General features: G+C 35.6%; 1 protein-coding gene and 1 long non-coding RNA gene across 2 annotated transcripts; one reads left to right on the top strand and one right to left on the bottom strand.

Annotated features, from left to right (window-relative positions):
• The first annotated feature begins 3,058 nt into the window (after positions 1-3,058).
• Positions 3,059-24,004, top strand: LOC137620593 (splicing factor 1-like). The gene is made up of 9 exons (XM_068350853.1): positions 3,059-3,314; positions 8,691-8,822; positions 9,018-9,152; positions 9,960-10,035; positions 18,010-18,162; positions 19,166-19,337; positions 19,587-19,688; positions 21,967-22,125; positions 22,311-24,004. Exons 1-9 carry the CDS (start codon positions 3,188-3,190, stop codon positions 23,523-23,525), a joined length of 2,271 nt encoding a protein of 756 aa, XP_068206954.1. The 5' UTR covers positions 3,059-3,187; the 3' UTR covers positions 23,526-24,004.
• On the bottom strand, positions 13,696-14,215 carry LOC137620594 (uncharacterized). Its single transcript, XR_011040080.1, has 2 exons — positions 13,928-14,215; positions 13,696-13,891 (listed from the first exon to the last, which is right to left on the bottom strand). It is a non-coding gene; the product is annotated as an uncharacterized lncRNA (long non-coding RNA).

Here is a 24,004-nt window from a genome sequence, read left to right as displayed (position 1 = left end):
TTGGTGAATAAGTGGCTCTCCAAAGGGCTACTGAAATCAATTAACATTAAACATAATTTATATCGAAGAATGAAATTGGGTGCTTATAGTGCCCAACGCTATAGAAACTATTGTAATATGTTGCTTACATTAATTCGCGTGGCAAAGAAAAAATATTTTGATAGTACTTTTGATCAACTCCGAAATGATGCTAAAAAATCCTGGGATCTCATAAATTCGTCCCTTAGGCCTGGAAAGAAAAAGCGCACTTCGCTAAGAAAACTCATTGGTCGTAACGGCGAAACTATTACTGACAGCCAACAGATTGCAAATGCTTTTAATCTTCATTTCTCTACAATTGGCATTACTCTCCGAGATGCCCTGCCTCAAAATAATCAGTTAGATTTTCATTCCTATTTGCCTCCTTCAAATCAGCACTCTATTTATTTGACCCCATCTTCTCCACTTGAAGTAATCAACATTATAAAAAAACTAAAGAACAAAAAAGCAAATATTCATTCTCCCCCTACTAAACTATATAAGAATAATGCTAGTTTACTTGCCTTTCCTATATCCTTATTGTTCAACCGTTGTATTGCCTCTGGCATTTATCCTGACATTTTAAAAATAGCATGCGTTACTGTGCTACATAAGTCTGGTGATAAATCGGATGTCAATAACTATAGACCAATAAGTTGCCTTCCCTTATTGAATAAAATTTTTGAAAAATTATTGTACAATCGACTCTACTCTTTCTTTACTAGATGTAATATCTTTTCTTCCTGTCAGTATGGCTTTCTGCGTGGCGTTAGTACAAGTGATGCTGTAAATGACCTTCTTGAAAATATCTACAATGCGATGAATAAAAATGAATACCTTGGTGCGGTCTTTTTAGATTTGAGTAAAGCCTTTGACACAGTGTCTCATGATGTGCTGCTTAAAAAGCTCGAACATTATGGAATACGTGGAAATGCGTTACTCTTACTAAAATCCTACTTAACGAGTCGAAAACAATTTGTGACCCTCGATGGCCATCCCTCAGAGGTTATGGATGTCAAAATAGGTGTTCCCCAGGGATCAGTCCTAGGACCGTTATTTTTCCTCGCCTATATCAATGATCTACCTCGATCAGTAGGTAGGTTAAGCTCCATACTCTTTGCCGATGACACTACGCTTCATTTTAGACATAAAAATATCTACTCCCTCTGTGATACACTAACCAATGATTTAACTCGTGTAAAAAACTGGCTACTAGCAAATAAGTTAACCTTAAATGAAAGAAAGACATACTTCATTATCTTTTCTCTACGAAGAGTTCCTGTTAACATAAGGGTTGCTATAGGAAATCACACTCTGGATCAGAAGTCCAGTGGTAAATTTTTAGGGATAATTCTTGATAATAAACTAACTTTCTGTGAGCATGTAAATATGACAGTTAATAAAATTGCCAAAGTAATGGGTATCATATATAGATTAAAAGAGTATTTCCCCTTATATATTATAAAACAATTGTATCACTCGTTAGTATCTCCTCACCTAAATTACTGCAATACGGCGTGGGGGAGTAGTAGTAGAAATGTCTTGCAACCATTAATTGTAATTCAAAAAAGACTGGTAAGAATCATAAGCTCCAGTGATTACTTAGCTCATACATCGCCACTCTTCCGGTCTCTCTCGATATTGAAGCTGGAAGACAATTATAAGCTCTCCTTAATGAATATGATGTTCCAAACACTTATTTTGAACAAATTTCCAGATTTAAGACGAAAAATAATTCAGGAACAATCAGTTCATCCATACGGAACAAGAAATTCAAACTTAACTCTTCCTTTCATACGTATTAATAGATGCGAGCAATCCTATCTATACCAAGGTATTAAACTTTGGAATACTCTGCCCGCTTATCTAAAGGCACTGCTTAGCGTTCGGTCTTTTAAGAAATCATATACAAATCTCCTGTTATCTGGGTATTAAGCTTTATTAATAAATATTTATACTTGCCTACCTAACCACATCGCAAGTATGTTTCATTGTTTAGAATATTTTATTTGTAAAACTAGTTCTTTTACTGAGTTTTTTGCTTAATATCTACAATTTTTTCAATGTATATACCATTAGCTTTCATATACCATCTTTCCTTATCATATAAATATGCATTTCCATTTGTTTTTAGGCTAAGATTCTCATTTATATGTATCTATTTGTATACATATGATTATGTATATGTATGCGTACATTTTGTATATCTATATCCATATTTACTTTATTTTTTATTTTTACTTAATTGATGATATTATCTTGTATTATTGCCCGAAGAGCTCTGCTCCACATGGGCTTGGACTGAGTCTTTTTTTCTTTTTGTAAATCTTTGAATGTAAATATCTTTTGTCCAATAAACATTATTATTATTATTATTATTATTATTATTATTATTATTATTATTATTATTATTATATATATATATATATATATATATATATATATATATATATATATATATATATATATATATATATATATATATATATATATGTATATGTGTGTGTGTATGTATATATATACATACATACATATATATATATATATATATATATATATATATATATATATATATATATATATATATATATATATATATATATTAATATAATGATGAAGGAGGAATGATGCTGATGCATAAGATGATATAGCATCACTTCGAGCTGCTAGTAGTGTTCGGGGTTTGTCCATGACTTTGCTCTATCAAATTTATCACATATATGTTGTAAATGTAATTTATTAGCTATTATTAATCTGTATAGCTAGATTAAGATAAAAATTAGGTAAATTGTATAGCGCAATAAATTTGAATTAATGTAGAAATCCAGGCAGTTCGAATATCATTAGGAAACAACAAATATCGAACGATTTATTTACACGAAGTAAAGTATTCCTGACAGTCAATAAGGTTTAAATAATCTATCTTATGGGAAATACAGTTAGTTAAATATGAACAATGTAATCATATTGAGTTTAAAAGGAGAAAAAAACCCTCTTAATATTTATGTTTCATAACTGATGGTTGATGTTTATGCTGGCAGATAATTTGCGTGTTGCAGACGACGCCATTTTGTGGAGAACAAGAAGGACGTGAGAGAGACTTTGCTCACTCACGGCCTTTTATGGGTTTTAGTTCACGATCTCTCTAGTCGTTTAACTAAGGAAAAGAATGAGCGGCGCAAATAGCACACCACTAGGAAGAATGAATCCAGCCATAGGAGCTGGAAAGAAGACAATAGTGACGGGTTCTTCGTTGCTGAAGCCAAGTTACCTCAGCACTTTACCCGGTGGTGGAGGTAGGTTCGGGTTTCCATGTTATTTATAGTAAATTAAATTGCCGAATCTCTTTATTCCTTCATTTTTATATGTCTAGTGAATCCTATACATTTTAGTTTCCTGGAATGCTTAACCGAGAAATCCTCTTTGGACGGCTAAACCAGGCTAGGACTGACCACGCCAAGGCCGTTGCATCGCCATGAATCCAATCCAAACCAATCCTGTATCAACAGAATTAGGTCTACTATAAGCTATTTTGATATTTAAGGGTGTAAAAACAATGTTTGCAGCTTAATATTCGTTGCAAACCTGGTCAATAATTGACAAGGTTAAGTAATTGCAACCATTATAAGCTTTTTTGTTTTTGACTGGTTGCACACCCTAATGGCCTTGAGGCAAAGCATATACAGTAGAAGGAGCCTTTGTATATCAGTGGCCAGTTCCTACCACGGGGATTATAAATGAGGGAGCGTTTGTAGGGTGACGGCCAAATCCCGTAGAAAACGGGAATATTCTGAACTGGCCGTCGTTCTAAAAACGATTTTGGCGGGAGAAGCTAACTTAAAAAACCCACCTAACCTATGCTAAAAGCCGTATCCTTACCCAGGGGGCTTCACCCCCCCCCACACAACAGTTTCCTTACCTATGAGTACGACGGGAGAAGCTAACTTAAAAAACCCACCTAACTTATGCTAAAAGCCGTGTCCTTACCCAGGGGGGCCTGCGCCCCCCCCCCCCCGGACCCCCCCTTACACAACATATTTAAGATCCGTAGACCATTTCCAAACATTTATATTCTATACAAGATAACAGTCGGAGCGATAATAAGCAAATTAGGACGCTTGGCCGTAGCGCTACAAACTACCCTAAATGAGACACCAACTAACATAAACTATCCCCCCTAACCTAACCTACAAGCCGTGTCCCTACCTACTTAGCTAACGGGGGCGTCAGACCCCCCTTACAACTGCTGTATTTTAAGTTAGCCATAATAATACATACAGGTGGCCGCCATCATACATAAACCCCCAGTAAAATGTGACCGGCCAATTGTGGCTTTATATTAACATTAGTTGTTAGATAACTTTTATTTTTTCATAATATTCTATCACTAATTTGCAAGCAATTAGGAAATCCAATTATCTATATAATTTTATGCCAACAGTTTATTCAGGAAGTTGGGACAAACAAAACTTTTGGAGCGTCTGTATATCAGGGGCCAGTTCCTTCCGCATGCGGAGAAAATGGTAGTTTTCGGAACAACATTTTGATCACAAGAACTCGTTTTTGCTGTAGTAAATAATATGCTTTCACTGAATTTAACCTTCATTTCAACAGCAAATAAACCAAAAACCCTGTAGATTGGTATTTTTTTTTAGAAATTAATGGTTTGGTATTTGTTTACAAGAGCACGCTCTTCATTTACTCCAAAATTATGCAGGCCTACAGCTCTCCTCTTCTTTTACAGTAATTATGAGGTTCTTTAAATGCTGGGAAAACTAAAAAAATAGCAAGATATGTTGCGGGAGGGGGAGGGTTTGGTGGAGGAGGTACTAAGCGACCTGGAACAGATATCGTCATCATAGTCAATCACAGAGAAGTTCGTGACGTCAGCGGACATTTGATATATATTCAAAATATATACTGAAATATAAAAGGATCAATTACTCAAAAGTGTCACTATTTGTGAATTGTATATTTTATTTGGTAATACTTAACAATGAATCTTATTTTCTTTTAATGAAACTGTTTGCGAGAATGACTATTTTTACAGCGTATGACTTTTCATTGGCGGGAAATTGACAGGCATCCTTAGGCAGTGATCAATAGATGGCGTTTGTATAGCTAAATGTCGTCTGGGAAAACAATTAATTCTCAAAATAGTTTCTTTAATCAGACTTTATGATTTATATCAAATATTTTCCAAATATAAACTATACATTTCATAAATAGTGACACTTTTGAGCAATTACTCTATTTTTAATTTCGTATATATTTCGAATATATACACCAAATGTACTCTGACATAACAAACTTCTCTCTGGTTGACGATGTCAGTTCCTAGTCGCTTAGTACCTCCTCCACCAACCACTCCCCTTCCCTCCCTCCAGCAAAATATCTTGCTATTTTTTGCTTTCCCAACATTTGCAGAACCTCTTAATTACTGCATAAAAAGTTGAGAGCTGCAGGACTGCATAATTTTGGAGTAAATGGAAAGCGTGCTCTTGTAAACAAATACCGATGGTCATAAGTTATTTTCAAAGAAAATGGTTGATTTTCTATTGGAAACACCTGTCTTTATGTAGAAAAGCCTTTTCTGTACGTAAAAATAATAAAACCAAATTTTCTTCTCGTCTTCTAGTCCATTTTTATGCAAAACATTTACACAAGAACACCACCTAGCCTAGCCTAGAAGCTATGTCCTTACCTACTTATCTAACGGGAGCCGGTTAACGTCCCCCTACTAAAAAGGTACCAAGATCGAATGTAAGCAATGCCTCTATAGTATCCCACAATGAATTGGTGTTCACGTTTTAGGCAATTGACCCGTAAGTCATTATGCCCCAGCCTCCATTAGTCATACAGAGAAAGGCCAAAGTAGCCAGGACTCGTCAATTTCTTATAGAGAATAACAGTTTTGCTAGAAATCAAGGTACATGTATATATTAACCTTAAAATATGCCGAAGTTTTATTGAGACCTAGCTATATACATCCCTTACTGTTTTGGTTAAGTTTGTAGAATGGCGGACACATCCGATAAGTAGTTCAAGTAGGTCATTAAGCCAAACATTAATGACACTCTGACATAAATTAAGGGTAGTTGTGGGGTCTACCTTAAGTTAGTACATAACTTGGCAAATACACTTCTGTATATGAAATATAGTTTCTAGCTAAATATAAAACCATAGATTTTTCCATCGGGTTATCTTACGTTTTATTAATTTATGACTGAATATCAATGTGTACCATATGTTAAAGAGTTATTCCACCCTCCATATAAAAACAATTATAGGGGATTACAGCATGAAACCAGGGTTTTTGGGTGGGAAATACCATAAGTGATTTGCATCAATGTTAGTCAGAAGTACATAAAAAAAAACAGAACCTGTTCAAAAACTGGATAGTTCATGTAATAGGCATGAAATTAAAAGTATCATAATTACTGTACAAATAATTTTTATCACATCCCTTAAATGGTGTTTGGTCCACCAAGGCTTTCTTTTATTGGAAATAATCATCATTGCAATTTTTGATAAAACTGGCAAGAGGTAATGGATGTGCTGCTCACCCCATGTAGGTAATTATTGTGGTGATTTATTTTACTTTCAGATGAGCACCAACAGCTGCTCTGTATATAGAAAACAGTGATACATATAATTGATTATCCAAATGGATGAAATTGCACTAAATTTCAAAATAGATTCAACTCCCCTTTTGGGAAGCAACCTCTTGTATCAGCTGTTGTGCTGAAGCTGAAGAGAGGGAAATAACATCTAGGAACTTATGCATAAATACTTGAAAGCTCCTAATTAGGTGAAAAGGATAGCTAATCATATGTCATTAAAAAAAAAACATAAAAGCTCCCATAAGCGATTACTCCGTCATTCAGAAACCACAAACGTGCTCTCAAGCAATTGTGAACAATGCATGCACAGTAACCCACCATTAGTCTCCCTTTAATAACCAATATACAAAGCCAATGACTGGTAATCACATTTTATTTGATATGTAATTAAGTTATATGATTAAAATGAACTGGGTGTGGCGACCATGGCGTCAGCTTTAGGTACAACCTTGGTCATTGATGGCACTTTGTTAGCCCTTACGGGTCGAGACCTTTTCTGGAGCTGACATGGTGGAATATTTCTACTTTATCCATGGATCAAGTTGATCAAATTTATGGAATTTAGAGAACACTATCTTCCAATGGATCCAACAAGATCTGTTGCTCTTGCATTCTCAAGGCAGCGAAGGTTCTACGTGCCAGTCTTGTGCATCATCTCTTCTTCAGTTAGACTGTCACATCAGTGTGTGCACTGGTGGTTCGTCTCCATAGGTGGTGCATCTCCTATGGTGATGCAGTTCAACTGCCAAAAACTTGGATCAGTAGGCACGTCTTAGTTTTCTGAGTCTGCTGCCATGGCCACCTTCTTCTTGGTTCGACCATTGGTCAGTCACTATGACGTAATTCTCGAAGACAATATGGTTATCAACTCCTAACTCTTTGGAGGAGTATAAAATTCTTGTGTTGTCTAGTGGAAAGGTAGTGACTTTTCTGGCACACCAGTTGGCAAATTAGAGCGCCAGCTGGGTATGGAAGAGGAAGGATGCCCTGGTGTCCCAGTTCTCAAAACAATTTGGTCCAGAGGTAGCACCAAGGCATAGATGCAGTAATTCCCATCCCTTTTGCTGAGGAGTCACATGCTGGCAGTGGTAGAGATGTGAAGGACTACTTCACAGGACTCCCCTGATTCACTGGCCAGGAATTGTGGAAAGGATTGTTATTGAAAATATAACATTTGTTGAACAAGGAATGTATCTTGACAACTTTACAAAAGATGTCATTTCCATTTTTAAACCTCGATTCAAAGCAACTTTGTTAGTAAGACCCAATTTCATGGGGGTGAATTTGCGAGGGCTGAAAAGTGACAAGGTCTGTACAGAGCATTTAATTTCATACACTAAATCAAAATGGTCAAGGGACAAAAACATGACTACAAAATAGAAATAATGCTACAAATAATCTTTACTACATTTTACTTGGGATAATCCATCTGCACCCTACTTTAGACTTTAGTCCATACAGTATGTAGTAGTCTCCTTAGGGCTTTACAGATTAATATAACTTAGAGAAAATTAACTGAATATTTCTTACGATTATGCTATGTATATATGATCTTGAAGTTGGAAGAATATTAATGTGCATGAAACGAATACTATATATTAAATCTTTTATTACAATTTCTTGATTCTGTCCCAGTTATATGAAGATTGAATAACACTTTTAACAAATTCCCTCCATTCTTCATTTGAAAAAAGTAATTTGTACATTTTCATTAACCTTAATATTAACTCTTACCTTTTATGTCTTAGGGACTCGAACAGGCATTGGATGAACATTTTAAAAAAAAATGGTGTGAAATCGTGGGGTAGGCCAAACATTCGTTGTCCAAAGCAGCAAGTCGTACTGTATGTACAAAAAATCTTGATATTAAACTTTCACCATTCATTGGTATGGTTTTGTGCTCTATCCAAACTACTAATAGTTTAGGACCATTTTCAATATTTGGTTCTTTAAAATAATTCATGTATTGTTTATACAAATTTAATAATTGCTGTGATTATTTTTTTAAGTATTTATTTTAACTTTTGTAATTTTATTTATTCCTTATAGGTGGTAGTTGTGGGGTTGGGGGCGGGACAGTAGGATCAGCTGTTGCTGCGGCAGCAGCTGCTGCCGCTGCCGCCACTGCAGCAATTTCTAAAGGAAACTCTGGACCGGTCAAACGAGAAAGTGATTATGATGGTAAGTTTCATGAAGGTGGAATATAAATGAAATTTGTATTATCAAATATTTTATGTCCTTGTTTTTATATAGTGATTACTGTTATATGAAATATTATATAAACCATTAATGGGTCCTTATTAGTACAGGTATGTCCTTGTTTTTATGTTATGTGAGTACTCTATAATATGAAATTAATTACTGTGGTCTTTCTAGCTGCCGAACGGGAGGAGCGAAAGAGGAGGAGAAAATCACGGTGGCAGGGCGATGAGAAGGACAAGACTTTCATCCCAGGAATGCCGACAGTTCTACCAAGCAACATGTCGAAAGATCAGGAAGAAGCTTATTTATGTAAGTCAACAATCCTTTTCTTGTGGAAATGTCATTTGGTCTATTATTTGGGGGGATTTTTCAAATCTAAGGTTGCAGATGCAGATTTTCGCGGCTGACAAAGGACCCTTTGGATTGGCATAACACTGAAATGGAGGGAAGTCATCCCAGTCGAGGGCTGTTTGGGTTCCCCCTGCCACCCAATATGCTGCAGAGGAAGGGAGCCGCCTTCGTCTTTGCTCCAAGAGGGTGATTTATACCAAGGGCAGAAAGTTGTAGTGAACTATGTGCTATTCTGGTTGTGCATGAGATTTTGACGAGACTTGAAAAAGTAGCATTAAGTCTTGAAAGTTGCAGTGACTGAATTGTATGTGGTGAGTGGTTGTTATACAAAATGGATACTTGGGGTTTGAATGACTGCTTTTTGGTTTTGGGTAAGTTAAATTATTTATTTTGTTTAATGAATATATTTGTTTACAGCTCATTCTAAACTAATTAGAGATTTTTTTTCCCTAAAAGTTAAAAAGGTTTTACAATTTCATTCATTTCCAGGTTGTTTTCAAGATAAAAAGAATATTGTGTTGATAAGGTAAAGGAACAGGCCTGATCTGTTTGATGATATTAATATAGTTGCCTTGATAGATTTTCTCAATTGTATAGTCAAAGGATGAGTGGCACAATCAGTAGACTTGCTGCTCACACATGTATTTGGAAAAAAAGTATTGTGTAACATTAATAGTGCAAAGCCTTCCTCATATTATAATTTATAATGAATATTATATTGATTGAATTTTGGGCATTCTTGCCCGCTAACCCGCTCTGTTACAGTGCAGCTGCAGATTGAAGAACTAAGTCGGCGTCTCCGCTCCAACGATCTGGGCATCTCTCCTAATCCTGAAGACAGGTTGGCACTTCTCGCAGTTGGTCATGTGCAGGTGACGCTGAGCCTACCAGCTGGCTCGCGGCACTTTGCCACCGGCCCTCCCCAGCCCTCTTCCGAGGGTTGGCTGTGAGGCACCAGGTTTTACTCACACTTCCAGAAACTAAAGTATCCTTCAGGTCTTTCTCTTTGCATTTCATGTATTCTGGTAATGGCTTGCTACCTTCCAGTAAGGTAGTATGGTCACCATCCCGAGATTGATGGTTAGACCCAGGATTTTGGGGTTGTCTGGGGTTAAGGGTTTTGTAACCAGCAGTATAGAGAGAGAGAGAATGAGAGAGAAAGAGATGCTGCCAAGGTATGTGATCAAGACTGTAGTTATCAGTGGCATGATCGAATATTGAGTAAGTTTATTCAGTCAGTCTTAAGTATATTTTTTCACTAATTCAGGAGATGCAGAGGACAACATGATGATTGTGCTTAAATGCACCTAGATTTAAATTAGCTATTTTGTCTTGTTACTAAGTACGTAATGTCTTTTCGTTACTCCTCTTCATTTTTTTTTTACCTGCAAAGTGATTGGAATCAACAGTCAGCTCTTATCAATGGAAATAGGCCTTGATAGTGTCACATAGTGCTAGGCTGTGACTTGCACTGTCATCTATAATTATAAGCCCTTTCAATTGGATATTGGCATGTAAATAAGTTTTACCTCGTATATAAGCTCTATATATGTCATGAGCACGTACAAAGTACACAATATTCTCTTATGTTTCTCATTTTTTTATTTAACCTTCGTTGTTGTAGTACTTTATAATTTCATTTGGAACTATTATACTTTTTTCCCCTCATTCATTACAGATTATTATTCAAGAAAAAATTATCATCAAATTCAAAATTACTTTTAATTTGTGCTTAATGTCAGTGTTGTTTTATGTTATCTATTCACAGTTAATATTTTTATTGTTGACATAGATTATGCTAATGCAGCAGGGTGCTGTGTTACTAGTCCACCACTTCTTTTGGTGGTTGATGATTTAGTGGTCATCTCTGCTGTCTTGGTAGTTGTTGATACTTATCCACTCAGTAATCCCTTCATTAGTTATAAAAAATGTCTGACCTGAACAAAAGCAATAAAGATGCTATCATGACACTAACCTTTAACCTTTAGATGTTGACCCCCTTCTGAACAGGTTTAGATCAGGTCATTATTCAAAATTATAGTATGGCATTTCTTTATTTTTTTTTCTTCTTTTTTTAAAACTAAATGTATCTTTGTCTTGCTGATTAGGTGTACTATTGATGCACTTGTATACTTTGTTGACAGGTTTAATCTCTAATACAGGCTGTCTCCATTCAATCCAGGAAGGCTAATGGAAGAACTTTTAATGTCTTGTTCCTAAAAATAATTTAGGAAATGTCATATTAAAAAAAAAAAACACTGAATTGTCATAGGCATATTTGGCTTTCTTCCCTTTTGCGTCTAATAATTTGCTTTATAGGCCAGAAGCATCTCAAGGAATCTGTTTGATCTCAGTTGCATGTAATGTTTATATAACTGCATCTTCCCCTCAGGTTTGTTATTTTTAACACATGCAAGCGGTTGATTCGCTTTCCTTTTTTGATTTATTTTATTTATTTTTTTTGTAAGTGTGCCTTCATTGGTTTAGCCCATTTACTTCAAGTGAAACTTATTAAGCTTAGGTTATGTTATTGTTCTTTCACCAGCCCCCCCTTCCCCCACCTATCACCCCCCCTGCTCTCACCTTAACTTGGATAATTCCCCATGTTCCCACTTTCATATATTGGACATTTAACATTTGATTCTGTTCCTTTGCCTAGACTTGCTTTTCTGCATTTTTATATACTTTTCATTTTGTTTTTGACCTTTTGCACAATTCTTCAACATATTGTTATACTTAATTCTAAATGCTTTTTTCATTGTAATTATAAATGACCATGAGAATGGCCTATGTAAACAATAACGTTTTATATAATATATATTTATAATAATCATATGGTACTTGACTGATGTCCATTCCTTCATTTGCATTTACCAAGTTTTGGCATGAACAAGGGTGTAAGAGTGTAGCTCATCATTTATGGGTGGTGTGTAGGTTAATTGCTTGGTAATTTCAGGGTCTCCAGTTACACATGAAGCCTGCTCTAAACAATTTCAACATTACTCTCAGCACAGTCCACGTACTGTGTGCAAGTACTGGAAATAATCTCATTAATGTAAAATTGAATAGTTTGCAGTATGTTGGGTTATGTTTCTGATTAGTAATTAGATTCTATAAAAGTAAATTACAGTATTTACAGATGGAAGTAATTTTGTAATGGTTGAGAAGAACATTGAATGGCTGTTGCATTCATTACTCATTGGCAAGAGCTTGCTTCATATAATGCTGATTTGTGATAAGTCCTATCGACTTGAAGTGACAATCTTAAACACATGTTTGTAGTAGGTGCCATTCAACCTTAGTGATAGAAAAGCATTATTTCCATTGCAAGTATTGTTAGGAGAATATAGGTGTCAGTAGGTGTTCATTATAAACCAACCAGTGAAATCCAAAATTCTCTTGGGTACCTTGGTAACTATTTTATACTTGATGATTATTATAAAGCTGTGAATTTGAAAGACTTTAGGTTATTAACGAGGTGTGGGAATACGTCTAACAAGGAATTTTGAATTATGAGGTGTTGACACAGGTGTTACAGGTACCTGCAACCACAGATAACTTTGTTATCCGGAAGTTGTAGGGAACAGATTTTTTTTTTTTTTTTTTTGTATTTAAACTAATAAACCAGCTTCTTTCCCTGCCCTCGTGACAGCTGTAAAGCTGCATCTGTTTCATCCCTTCGTACACTCCACTATTAGTAGCACAGTATTTAAATTGAAAGAGTAATAGCATTAGCAGTGTTAAAACTGGAAACATATTATCATAGGGAAGAAATTGCTTGTATGTAATTTTGTGTTGCTTGAAGATTTTGCCATTGACTTGATTCTTTTAATAGCAATATATGCCTGTTTTACTCTAGTTTTTAATCACTTCAATGATGCATTATGTTTCCAGTATCTGGTCAATACAGTAATGTAAATGAATATTTTGTTGACAACAATGGTCTTTTAAGAGGGTTGTTTTCGTTAATGCGATAAGATCATGATCATTTAGACGATGCATTTTGTTCCAGGAAATGAGAGGGCTAATGTTTGGGTTTAAATTAGACTAGTCTTGATAAGGGGATATAAAAGTACATGTAGCCAGATAAAAGACTGGTTATTGTATTAAACTGTTGCCATTCCATGCTTCTAACCAAGACCAGTTCGACAAGTACTAATTTAGGTAGGCTTTCCTTATCACAGAAACCAGGATTCAGGAGGGACATGTCATTCTAATTTTGATAATTGCCAGGTTTCAGGAGAAAACTTGTCATAATAGTTTTCACGACTGCAGGAAGTACCATCTTGAGAGGACATTGAGCCAAATATTTGCATACCCCTGGCTCATTTTCACCTTTATATTTGCCTCTGCTCAGCATTTTCATTTTTCACCTATAATTGAAAGGAGCTTCATTTATCTGAATTGTTTATTTGTGTAGATGCTGTCCAAGAAACATTTAACTACAGCTTAGGTATTTGCCAATAGAATATTTGTAATTTCTGCCCTGGAGTGTAGCATATTTTGTTTTTATTCAGTTTGAGCAAATTTCTTAGGAGCTAAACATGTACAGTACTGTATATATCAAATGCCTTGAGAATTTCTTTAGTAGAATGGGACCTTTTTTTTTCTAATACTTTTTATATATAATGCTTCTTGGTTAAGAAAAGGAATCTTATGATTTTTCATGGGTCCTAAGTTTTCTCCTCAGTTTAATTCTTAGTGGCGAGTTTTATCTACTTCATAGATTTAACCTTATGATGAGCAAACAATAGATAGTGAAATTCCAATGCTTGACATGGGGTGTATAGTTGAAGTTCCTCACCTTCCACATTGTTGTGCCACAGTATTTTACTTCTTTCAACAATTGTTTGGGAAGAATAAACTAATACACAACATTGTACATCTAGACATTTTCCAGCGTGTGGAGTTGCATTGACCTTGCTCTCCGATTCTTTAGTTATATATTGGTCTGGGGGCATTTAGTTGTTTTTGTGGTGCTAAATCATAGGTTCTGTTCTCAGTAGGACATAATGGCTGGATTTGGGTGTTGTGATTCATACGACTTGCCTAGCTGATGATTAATGCAGTACTGTACTGTATATATTTTATATATACAGTACAGTATTATATCACTATTGTGAAGCCCCTTTACTTTAGTGTAGGAAAGCAATATTGAAGCTCCATTAATACAAATGACATTTGAGGCTGCAATTTTGTAACCCTTGACAAAGAAGTTTTATATTTGTATGCTATAATACTGTAATATCATTCTAATTTGCCAATATTTTGCTCTGTTGAAAGGCAGTTTTCAAGCTAAATATTTTATTTAGATTTGGTAATTATTTGCAGGGTTTATTAGACACTTGCGTTCGTTTCCTCTAAAGATTTAGCTAGTTTTTCAACTTTTCCTGTAACATACTTTGTATTTTGGAAGATGGAAAATCTATTTAGATTTAGTACACATTTAGAAGACTGTATTGTGTCTATTTCTTTGTATAGTCAGATGCAATTAGAGGTTTCTCAAATAAAAGTTTCAAGTGCTTCAGTTTGACAGTTGTTTTTTCATTATGATTAAAATGCAACATAATTTTTAATATTTTAAAATGTTTGTTTTATTTGGCAGATGGTTTGATATGTTAATTAGTGAAAGGTAATAGTTCTTTAGTTTTAGTATGTCATTGGAGGGGAATATTAATGCTTGTATACAGGCTATGAAGTAGCAAATTTTATAGAACAATATTAACCTTTCATATCTAGGGTGAAATAGGAATTGAAGTTCATCTTTTTATTGAATTCCTGTACATGTACAGTTTTTTGTTACAGTGCAATAACAGTTTTTAGTCTTGATAATCTGTAACCATTAGGGTTTGTTGATGTTGACTGTTATTGCCTCAATTAAATACTTTGGAGTTATCATTTAGGCTCAAGCATTGGTTTACTTTTTTTTTTTTTATATTATAAATGATTAGTACAGTATATGAGACTATTTTGCTACATTGAAATTTCCCAGTAGTTTGTTTCATTTATTCATTCAAGGTTAGCTAAGTACAAATATTTTAAACAGGTTTTGTAACATAGGATTGCCTTTCAATAGTATACACTAGCTGTTTTTTTCCCAAGATAATGAGTTAATTTCTTACTTTCTTTTTTTCCCTTATTTTTTTCCAGTTACCTTTCATTAATGGCTTTAGGATGTATACATATGCTACCCCTGTACATTAAATAGTAAAGGCTGTGCCCAGGATTAATAGCTGCATAATATTATAAATAGAATTGCCATGGTACTCCTCTTAAGTGTTCCTGCTTTCAAAGTTTTTCTTTTTGTTATACAGATCTGGAAGATAAAGTTTCATCGCTCAGGATATACTTACATGATAGCTTTCAGTGCCTCAACTCATTTTAATTTTATCCTATGCTAGGTGTAAACAGTGGTCTAGAATTGTCTCAAGTAATAGATATTTTATTGGTAATTAATTTTATCATCACTTATCAATTTGCACATTTATGGGTGAAGGCCAGTGGATCTGAACTTGGAGCCTGTTATTAATTCTGTCCCTCTTAAATTCCTCATGATTGTTGTTGTCAACATGGCCTGTAAATTTCCAATATTATTTTCTTGATAACTGGTTTTATTTGGTTTGTCTTTTTCCATCATGATCAGTAATAGGATCTCTGTGACATTCCTATTCGTATGTGTGTCCTTATGTGAAACAGCTGACTTTGTCCTAGCCCTCATCTGAGGGTCTCTTAATTCATTTCCTCTGTATGCGTATTCCCATCCATATTGTGTGATTCATAGATGTTAATTTTTTTTAGTGTTGTGAGTAGATGGTAATGAATATGTATATATTGTTCCTCACCATACCTCTGTTGTTTATTCTAGTAATTCATATCTTTGTTATTATCTTTGTCAGGTAGGGAAAAGGGTTTTCTTCATCTTGGTGCTAGGAACAGGGATTTTTTTTTAATTGGTACTTTATAAACTTAGAATTAATAGGCATGCCAGATGGGTTTATTTCTGACAGTTTTTTCTTCTGCGTCATTTTAAGTGTCTTGACATTAACTTAATTGAACTCATGTTGTTCCTCTTAAACTACTGATGTCTTGCCCGGCATTTGGTTTGAAAGGAACCAGTCATCTCCAAAATGCATTTTGGTGTTGTCACATGCAATATGGTTTGGTGAACAGCAGTTTTGAATATTAATTTTCTATCTTTGTCACCATATTTGGAAAATAATTTTAAGAGGCCCATTTAATTACTGCTGCAGCTTTAGAATCATGCAGACACTTCTAGAGCCAAGTTGTAATTTGAGGGTCGTTATATGTAAATATTCTAAAGTCAAAGTTGTTTTACATTAAGAAAGAACCTAGGTACAGTACACGTCTGCGTTCATGGAACCAAATAGTGGCTGATGGCATCAGAATGTACCCGATTGATAAGCAGCAAGAAACCAGACTGTCTTAGCTGGGCATTCGAGGTGCTAACCAATTTCCCAAAGCTGGAAAAAAAATGAAAATTGAAAAAGATCATTGCCGATCACATTAAAGCAAAAACTCTCTAATGAATGCTTAATCAATTATTCCCTTTTTTTTTATCCGTCTTAAAGATTAAGGTTGCCATGGAATGATTGCTTGTCTTAAGCTTCAGTAAGATTAGTTTAATTTTTTGTTTATGGGTATATGTTGAAAGAATTAGTGTAGGAATTGATGCTTTTATTTCTCAAGCTAAAGTGATTCAACATAGAAGCAGTAATAAAGTACTTCACTCTAATTATGTACACACTAATTGATTTTATGATTAAGTTTGATCATAGCATTTTTTTCATATTCTTAAGTTTGGATTTAGCAATTTTATTACAATATTGGCTGCTGCCTTCATTAACTGTATGGTTCTCCTCATTTAGGTAGGATTGCTGTTCCATGTTATTAATGAGTTCTCATTTGTTTTTTTATGGTTTTAACACTTCAATTTTTGGAGCATCACTTAATCTTTTGCACACCACAGGTTTTGTATTAATACAAGTAATAGAAATACTATAACCTTTTCAGATTAATATATGTACTGTATATGAAGTTCTGAAATGTTACTTTGTTTCATCAAAAATTTAATGTGGCAAGTGCTGAATTGATTTTAAATCTTGCAGGATTGCTGATGCCTAGGTTAAGAGGGGATCTTTAGTATGGATTCTTGTTGGATTTGCTCTAAAATGCAAATTGTGTTTACCTACCTAGTTATACATTTTAGCACAGATCATATTCGTGTGTTGTTAAATTGTTTGTTCTGGCATCAGTTTTCACTGAAATTTATTGTGTGTTTGTTATAGGGGATGCAGTTCAGGATAAAGGTTCCTTGTTCTTTGCCATCTTTTTGAGAACTTCAAAATGCCACAGACCATAATCCACTCACACCTTGTGTAGTGATTTAAATCAACTTGAGCACAAGCTTATGCAATTAGCTAGTGTGCAGATTATTTTCAAACTTAAATGTAATTTTTGTCTCCAACATTCAAGTGTAATTTTGATATCAGAATTTTATTTCACTTATGGAAAGGGCTTGGTGTTGTGCAGTATTCACAAATGAGAAACTCCGGAAAATCACATGGGACTTGCCGAGACAGTCTAAGTTAACACACTTCTGGTAGTCGATGATGTCTTGAATCATTATGCTTGTTATAGTTGTAATAGTTTGCTAAAAGAAAACACAAAAAGAAAATAGATTATTAAAATATTGCATGCACAGCGCAGGAAAATGAGAAGTGTGGAGATTTTACTGGTCTCTTAAATATTTTAACCATGGTCTCCGTAGGTGGTAATATTTAAGGATTTTTTGCAGATCTCCTTCCCCAGAGCCAATCTACAATAATGAGGGCAAACGTCTGAACACGCGAGAGTATAGAACTCGTAAGAAGCTGGAAGACGACCGTCATAATTGCATCACACGTATGCTGACGATAAATACAGAATACAAGCCACCTGCTGATTATAAGTGAGTGTTTTTGTAACAATTAATTAGTTATATAAAATAAATTTTATGGTTAATTTAGATCACAAGGTGCTCAAGCAATTGTAAATTTCATAATTGTAAATTTCATAACAAGGTGCTCAAGAATTTACACTCCAGTCTGGTACCGTTGGACGCAGCAATTCTTGGTACACCCTGCGATGAAGGAGTGCACCCAGCCACACTCCTACTGTGTGGCGAGTTCTTGTGTTTAGCATCGCCCACCACTATTGCCATTTTTTTCTACACTATCTGCTTAGTTACCCACTGCAAAGTATGGGTGTGACAGGGTGCGCTACTTCGGGATGGAGTGTGTCAGGGACTCTAGTGTGCAACTGTACATAGTTTTTGAGTATTTGTTTCCTTTTAATGTCCAGAAGTTGACATGAGCACTTGACTAAATTCAACTCATTGTTAGTGTAGAAGACAAAGCTGACAATCACTCCATTTTTTTAATATTTGTGTAGTACAGTAGTATAGTTTAAATTTACTAATGAAATGTTTAGCTTGAATTATTTTTAATTTTTTATTGCTTTGGTTAAATAAAGGAAAATTCGAGATTTGCGTATTTATAAGAGGGTACAAACAATCATCATTTATTTGAGCAAACCCCTTTAGGATCACTCCATGATAGCTGAGAATTATAAGCGTGATCTTATGAAAATTGTAATGATATTTTTATTAGAAGTCCTCTCTCAGTTAGGATAGAAATGATTATGTGAATTTTGTTATGCTAATTCAATTTAATTTAGCAAAATTATTAGTTTATCTTACTTTTGAAATAGCAAAATGTTACTCTTTATGTAACAAATAAATCAGAGGTGGGTATTAATAGAATATGATTTTTACATGCAAAGAGCAGTTGCAATAAAAATGTAAATCTATGGCTGTTAGTAGAGTATTTTATCCCATTGATTTTATTGATACTAATTCTCATACACGTTAGCTTATTACTGTACAATATATTTTCTTCATTTAAATACTTCAGACCCCCAGTTGTGAAGGTGTCCGATAAAGTAATGATTCCTCAAGAAGAACACCCTGACATAAACTTTGTTGGACTGCTGATTGGGCCACGAGGAAACACGCTCAAAGCCATGGAGAAGGACACTGGAGCGAAGATTATCATCAGAGGAAAAGGCTCCGTTAAAGAGGGCAAGGTTGGTTACACCGTAGTTTGAATAGCAGTTGCAATTTGTAATATAGTATAAGCTTTCTAAATACTGTACTATATTTCACAAATGTGTTTGTAAATTTGAACTTGATTGTATAGATGATCTATATTATTTACTGTATATCTTCTTTCCCACTGTTATCCCTACACTAGGGATTAGTTGTCTGATTAGCCCTTTCCAATGACTTTACACACACACACACTATTTTAAATTACCAATCCAATTGTTTTAAAGGTTGGCCGAAAAGATGGAGGTCCCATGCCAGGTGAAGATGAGCCACTTCATGCTTACGTGACTGCCAGTAATCCTGAGAGTGTCAAGAAAGCTGTGGACAAGGTATGTTGATACAGAAGTAACTTTATTTCTGCTTCAATGTCATATACAGTAAATCTTTATTCTAAGTATCATTATATTAATCTTTACTGTTGTGAGAAGCTGATCAAGACTAGATTACTATTCAATGAATTTCAAAGAAATTTACAAAAAAAGGGGTATAATTATTCTACTATTCTAAGTGCATGTATTTAGCCTAATTGTGTGTTTCTGCACTGGTTAATATATTTCAATAATTGCATTAGTACTTTATTTGAATGTGTATCTAATGAATATTGAAAAATTCTTCAATGAATCGCGTTAGTCGTACAATTATTATAAGAGTATTCTGTGAGTGTTCATATACATTGAAGTGATACTGTGATGTGATTGTACGTGAGCTGTGATAAAAAAGGTTAAAAAGTTGGTATTTGAAAATTTAGCTATATTGAAACATTAAAAGTGTGACACAGGTCTTGTAGGTAAGAAATCCACTTTGCTTAATCTCTTTTAATAGATTTATTTTGTGTTTTCCTTTCTTGCAGGTAAGATATCAATAATGATATTTGTATCTAGAAAGTATTCATATAATACTAGCTCAGTATCACCTATTTTAATAAGCTGCTAGTGTTTCGGGATATTAGGATTGAAGGGTAACTGGTATTTCCCAAAACTGATAACTAGCTGGGTTAGGAGTGGATTTCTGGTATCCTTTTTACAGTATTTTGAGGCCTCAAGTTGCTTTACAAGTTTATATTTTTATGTGAATATAATAGTTAATTGCTAAGCTTGGGTAACCAAACTACTTCATTATCAATAGAGACTAGTCCTACCAAGTTCTGTAGTTTTTAGGAGATGGTCATGTAATTATTAGCCCTTTTACCCCCTGGGTATTTGGAAATTTCCAACCCTTAACCCTCGGGGGGTTATTTTTTTCCCAGCACATTTTGCAGTATATTTTTTTTAAATTGCTCTAACAGCCTTAATTTTTGTCATAGAGAGGTCAGGTTGGTCTCATTCTCTTGGAAAATGCCTGAATTTTCTCAAAAAATTATCAAAAGATATGAAAAACAAATTTTTATAGCATTTTTTTGCAAGGACGTACCAGTACGTCCATGGGGGTAAAGGGATGGCTTTTGTGAAACGTACCAGTATGTCCTTTGGGAGTAAAAGGGTCAACAACTTGAGTGATCCACCTCACATTTTTTACTTGCCCAATTTTTATAGGCACACACCAGCTATCTGTACTAGTTTTAGGGATTAGGTCAGTTTTATTTCAAGTTATTTTCTCTATGAACTAGACTACTAGTAAATTGTTTATAATATTTGTCTCCTGTTAAGATTGAAAACATAGCTTCATTATGGTCAATCCTTACAATATAAGTAGTTATTTTTCTCCACATCTAAAGTCCCTTGATCCATGAAGAAATTTTCATGCTCCTTAACTAAATCAAGGATAAATAAGTTAGTTGTTCCTGATTGTGTAAAACCAATGTTTTAAGAAATTCAAGGGTTGTTTACCTTATTTTCTTTGCCCTTAGCAAGAAGGTACTTCTATTTGTGCAAAATTTTTTAATACTTTTTATATGTTCCAATGATGTGCCTATGCTGTATCATGCTGTTATGAAAATGAAATAATACACACCAGTTCATTCCATGACTTCTAACGTGTCAGCTATTTCTATCAACCAAGTGCCGTTACATATAGCTTCTCCATATTTCAATTGGTACTAATTTATTTTAATTTTCAAAAATATATTATCCTCTTAATGAACAGGCATCCAATTTATTATGGATTTCCCATCTGCCTCATAGACTGTATTTAAAATGTGTCAAAAGAATAACCAGCTTATGCCACGTTATTGTTAGATTATTACTGTAAATAAAAATAGAAAATTTTCCAATTGTGGGCACCACTGTCCATTTGAGACTAGCTGTTCTTGATTGGCAGCTTATGCTGATATATTAACAGAGTCCACCTTGTATGTTTAGTAGTAGTTTCTCCATCCTAGAAGAGTAAAATGAAGCTTAGCTATAAGACAAGGGGAATTTATGGGGTAAAATTAAGCTAATGAGGTAACTAGGTAAATTGGTAAGTTTTTAAATTTTTTGGTTTTGATAGTTGAACACAATTCTGTGGCATTGGTTATTGGCATTTCACGTGGTAAGATAATTCATTTTCCACAATACATTTCTAATAGAATTTTTTAATGTATGTTAGATTTAATTACTAGTATGGAACTTGTAACTTTCAAGTTGTGACATGGAAGGCATATACTAATAAATACTTTTACTGCTGCAGATAAAAGAAATAATTCGTCAAGGTGTAGAAGTTCCCGAAGGCCAAAATGACTTGAGAAGAATGCAGTTAAGAGAGTTGGCCTTGCTGAATGGTACCCTCAGAGAAAATGATGGGCCAAGGTGTAGTAACTGTGGATCCAACACTCACAAATCTTGGCAGGTCAGTTAATCCATTATGATTTTGTATTAAGTGAAAATCCTGATTTATGCAAGTGAAATAAAATGTAAAGATATTTAATGTGTTCTTCTGAATATCTATTTGATTATTTCTTTTAAAATGGTAAATTTTTTTGGGTATACATAGGCCAATTATATCCTATATTCATAGCTTTATTTCTTTTTCAGTGTCCTGACAAGCCTAATGTTACAAACAATGTAGTCTGTACTAGCTGCGGTGGAGCTGGTCATATATCCAAAGATTGTCGCCAGCGACGAACACCAGGTGCCCCTCCTACTGTAGACAGGCAAAAGATAGATGAAGAGTACATGTCTTTGATGGCAGAGTTAGGAGAAGGCCCTCCACCACCACAGAATTCTGACCGCAATAGTAGCAGACCAGTGAGTGCACCTACGACTAGAGGTCTATTCGATAGGCCACAGGGTCCCCCACGACCTCTTATGTCCCTGCAGACACGAGGACCAGAGCCGCAATCAGCCCCTAATAACCAGTTCAATAGCAGTCCCAACCAGGCTGGAATGAATCAGAACTCTTGGAACAACACCATGGGTGGCGGGCAAGGCTCCCGTCCCATTATGGCCAATAGCAATGGTCCTCCCAATTTAAACCAGCCACCACCAGTAATGCCTTGGCAACAACAGCAGCAGCCACAGCAGAAGCCACAGCAACCGCAGCAACAGTCTCAACAGCAAGGTGGACCTAACAGCTTCCAAGGAGTGCCGCCTCCAAACCTGCTGCAGGCACCACCTCCCCCACCACCAACCACTCAGAATGGCCAGCAGCAGCAACAGCAGCAGCCTAGTTGGATGACGCAGGCACCACCTGGTCCTCCCGGAGGCCCACAAGGACCCCAGGGTCCTCAAGGCCCGCAAGGACCACCTGGAGGCCATGGTGGACCTCATAATGGACCTCACGGAGGACCACATGGCGGCCCTCATGGAGGACCTGGTGCTCCTCATGGTGGGCCACACGGTGGACCTGGAGGTCCACACGGTGGTCCCCATGGAGGTCCTGGTGGACCTCATGGAGGGCCTGGTGGTCCCCATGGAGGTCCAGGTGGGCCTCATGGTCCAGGAGGTCCTGGTGGACCACCACATGGACCACCACCACAGATGAATCATTGGCAAGGTCCTCCACCAGGCCATCATGGACCTCCTGGAATGGGATGCCCACCACCTGGTCCAGTACCGCCACCACGCCCGGTTGGACCACCACCCGGCTGGGGTTGGAATGGTCCGCCACAACCTGTAGGGCCACCACCTGGTGGGCCAGGAGGTCCCGGGGGCCCAAGTGGCCCAGGGGGACCCGGAGGACCACGAGGGCCTGGAGGTGTCGATTTAGGAGCCCTTTTGTCAGCCCCACCACCACCACCACCGTCTTAAGCAATCCTCCCCCCAAAGTTTAGAAGTACAAATACGTTGGTGTCCCTCGGGCATTGTAAATTTATATTAGACAAAAATCTATGATAAAATGAATTGCTGGTAGGGTACAATTTTTATTAATGTTATCTTCTGAATGGTAACTTGAAGTGCAGTTTAGTTTTCATTCCACCGGGAACGGGGCTTTTGGACGAATCCCAAAATGATAAAAGTGTTTTCAGTGTTTGGAAGTGCTTGTGCAAATGGTGTGAGTGATACTGATTTTTTGTGTACAAATTTGTTTGTAAAAAATGAAATAGTTTCAAGAGTAGTTATTTATAAATATTTACAGCGTAGGCTGTAGAACTGTAGGTCAGTTGGTATTTGTGTAGGATGTTAAATAGCACGTTATAGGTCATTTCCCTAATTTCTTGTATGATATTGAAAAATAAAGAGTTGTAAGATTCTAGAGTATGTACTGTAAAATAAATAGCTGGATAGGA

Source organism: Palaemon carinicauda, chromosome 27 (assembly GCF_036898095.1).
Source record: "Palaemon carinicauda isolate YSFRI2023 chromosome 27, ASM3689809v2, whole genome shotgun sequence".
In the NCBI taxonomy this organism is placed as follows: Eukaryota; Metazoa; Arthropoda; class Malacostraca; order Decapoda; family Palaemonidae; genus Palaemon; species Palaemon carinicauda.
The sequence above is the reverse complement of the archived record's forward strand: the minus strand, read 5'-3'. Positions and strand labels throughout refer to the sequence as shown.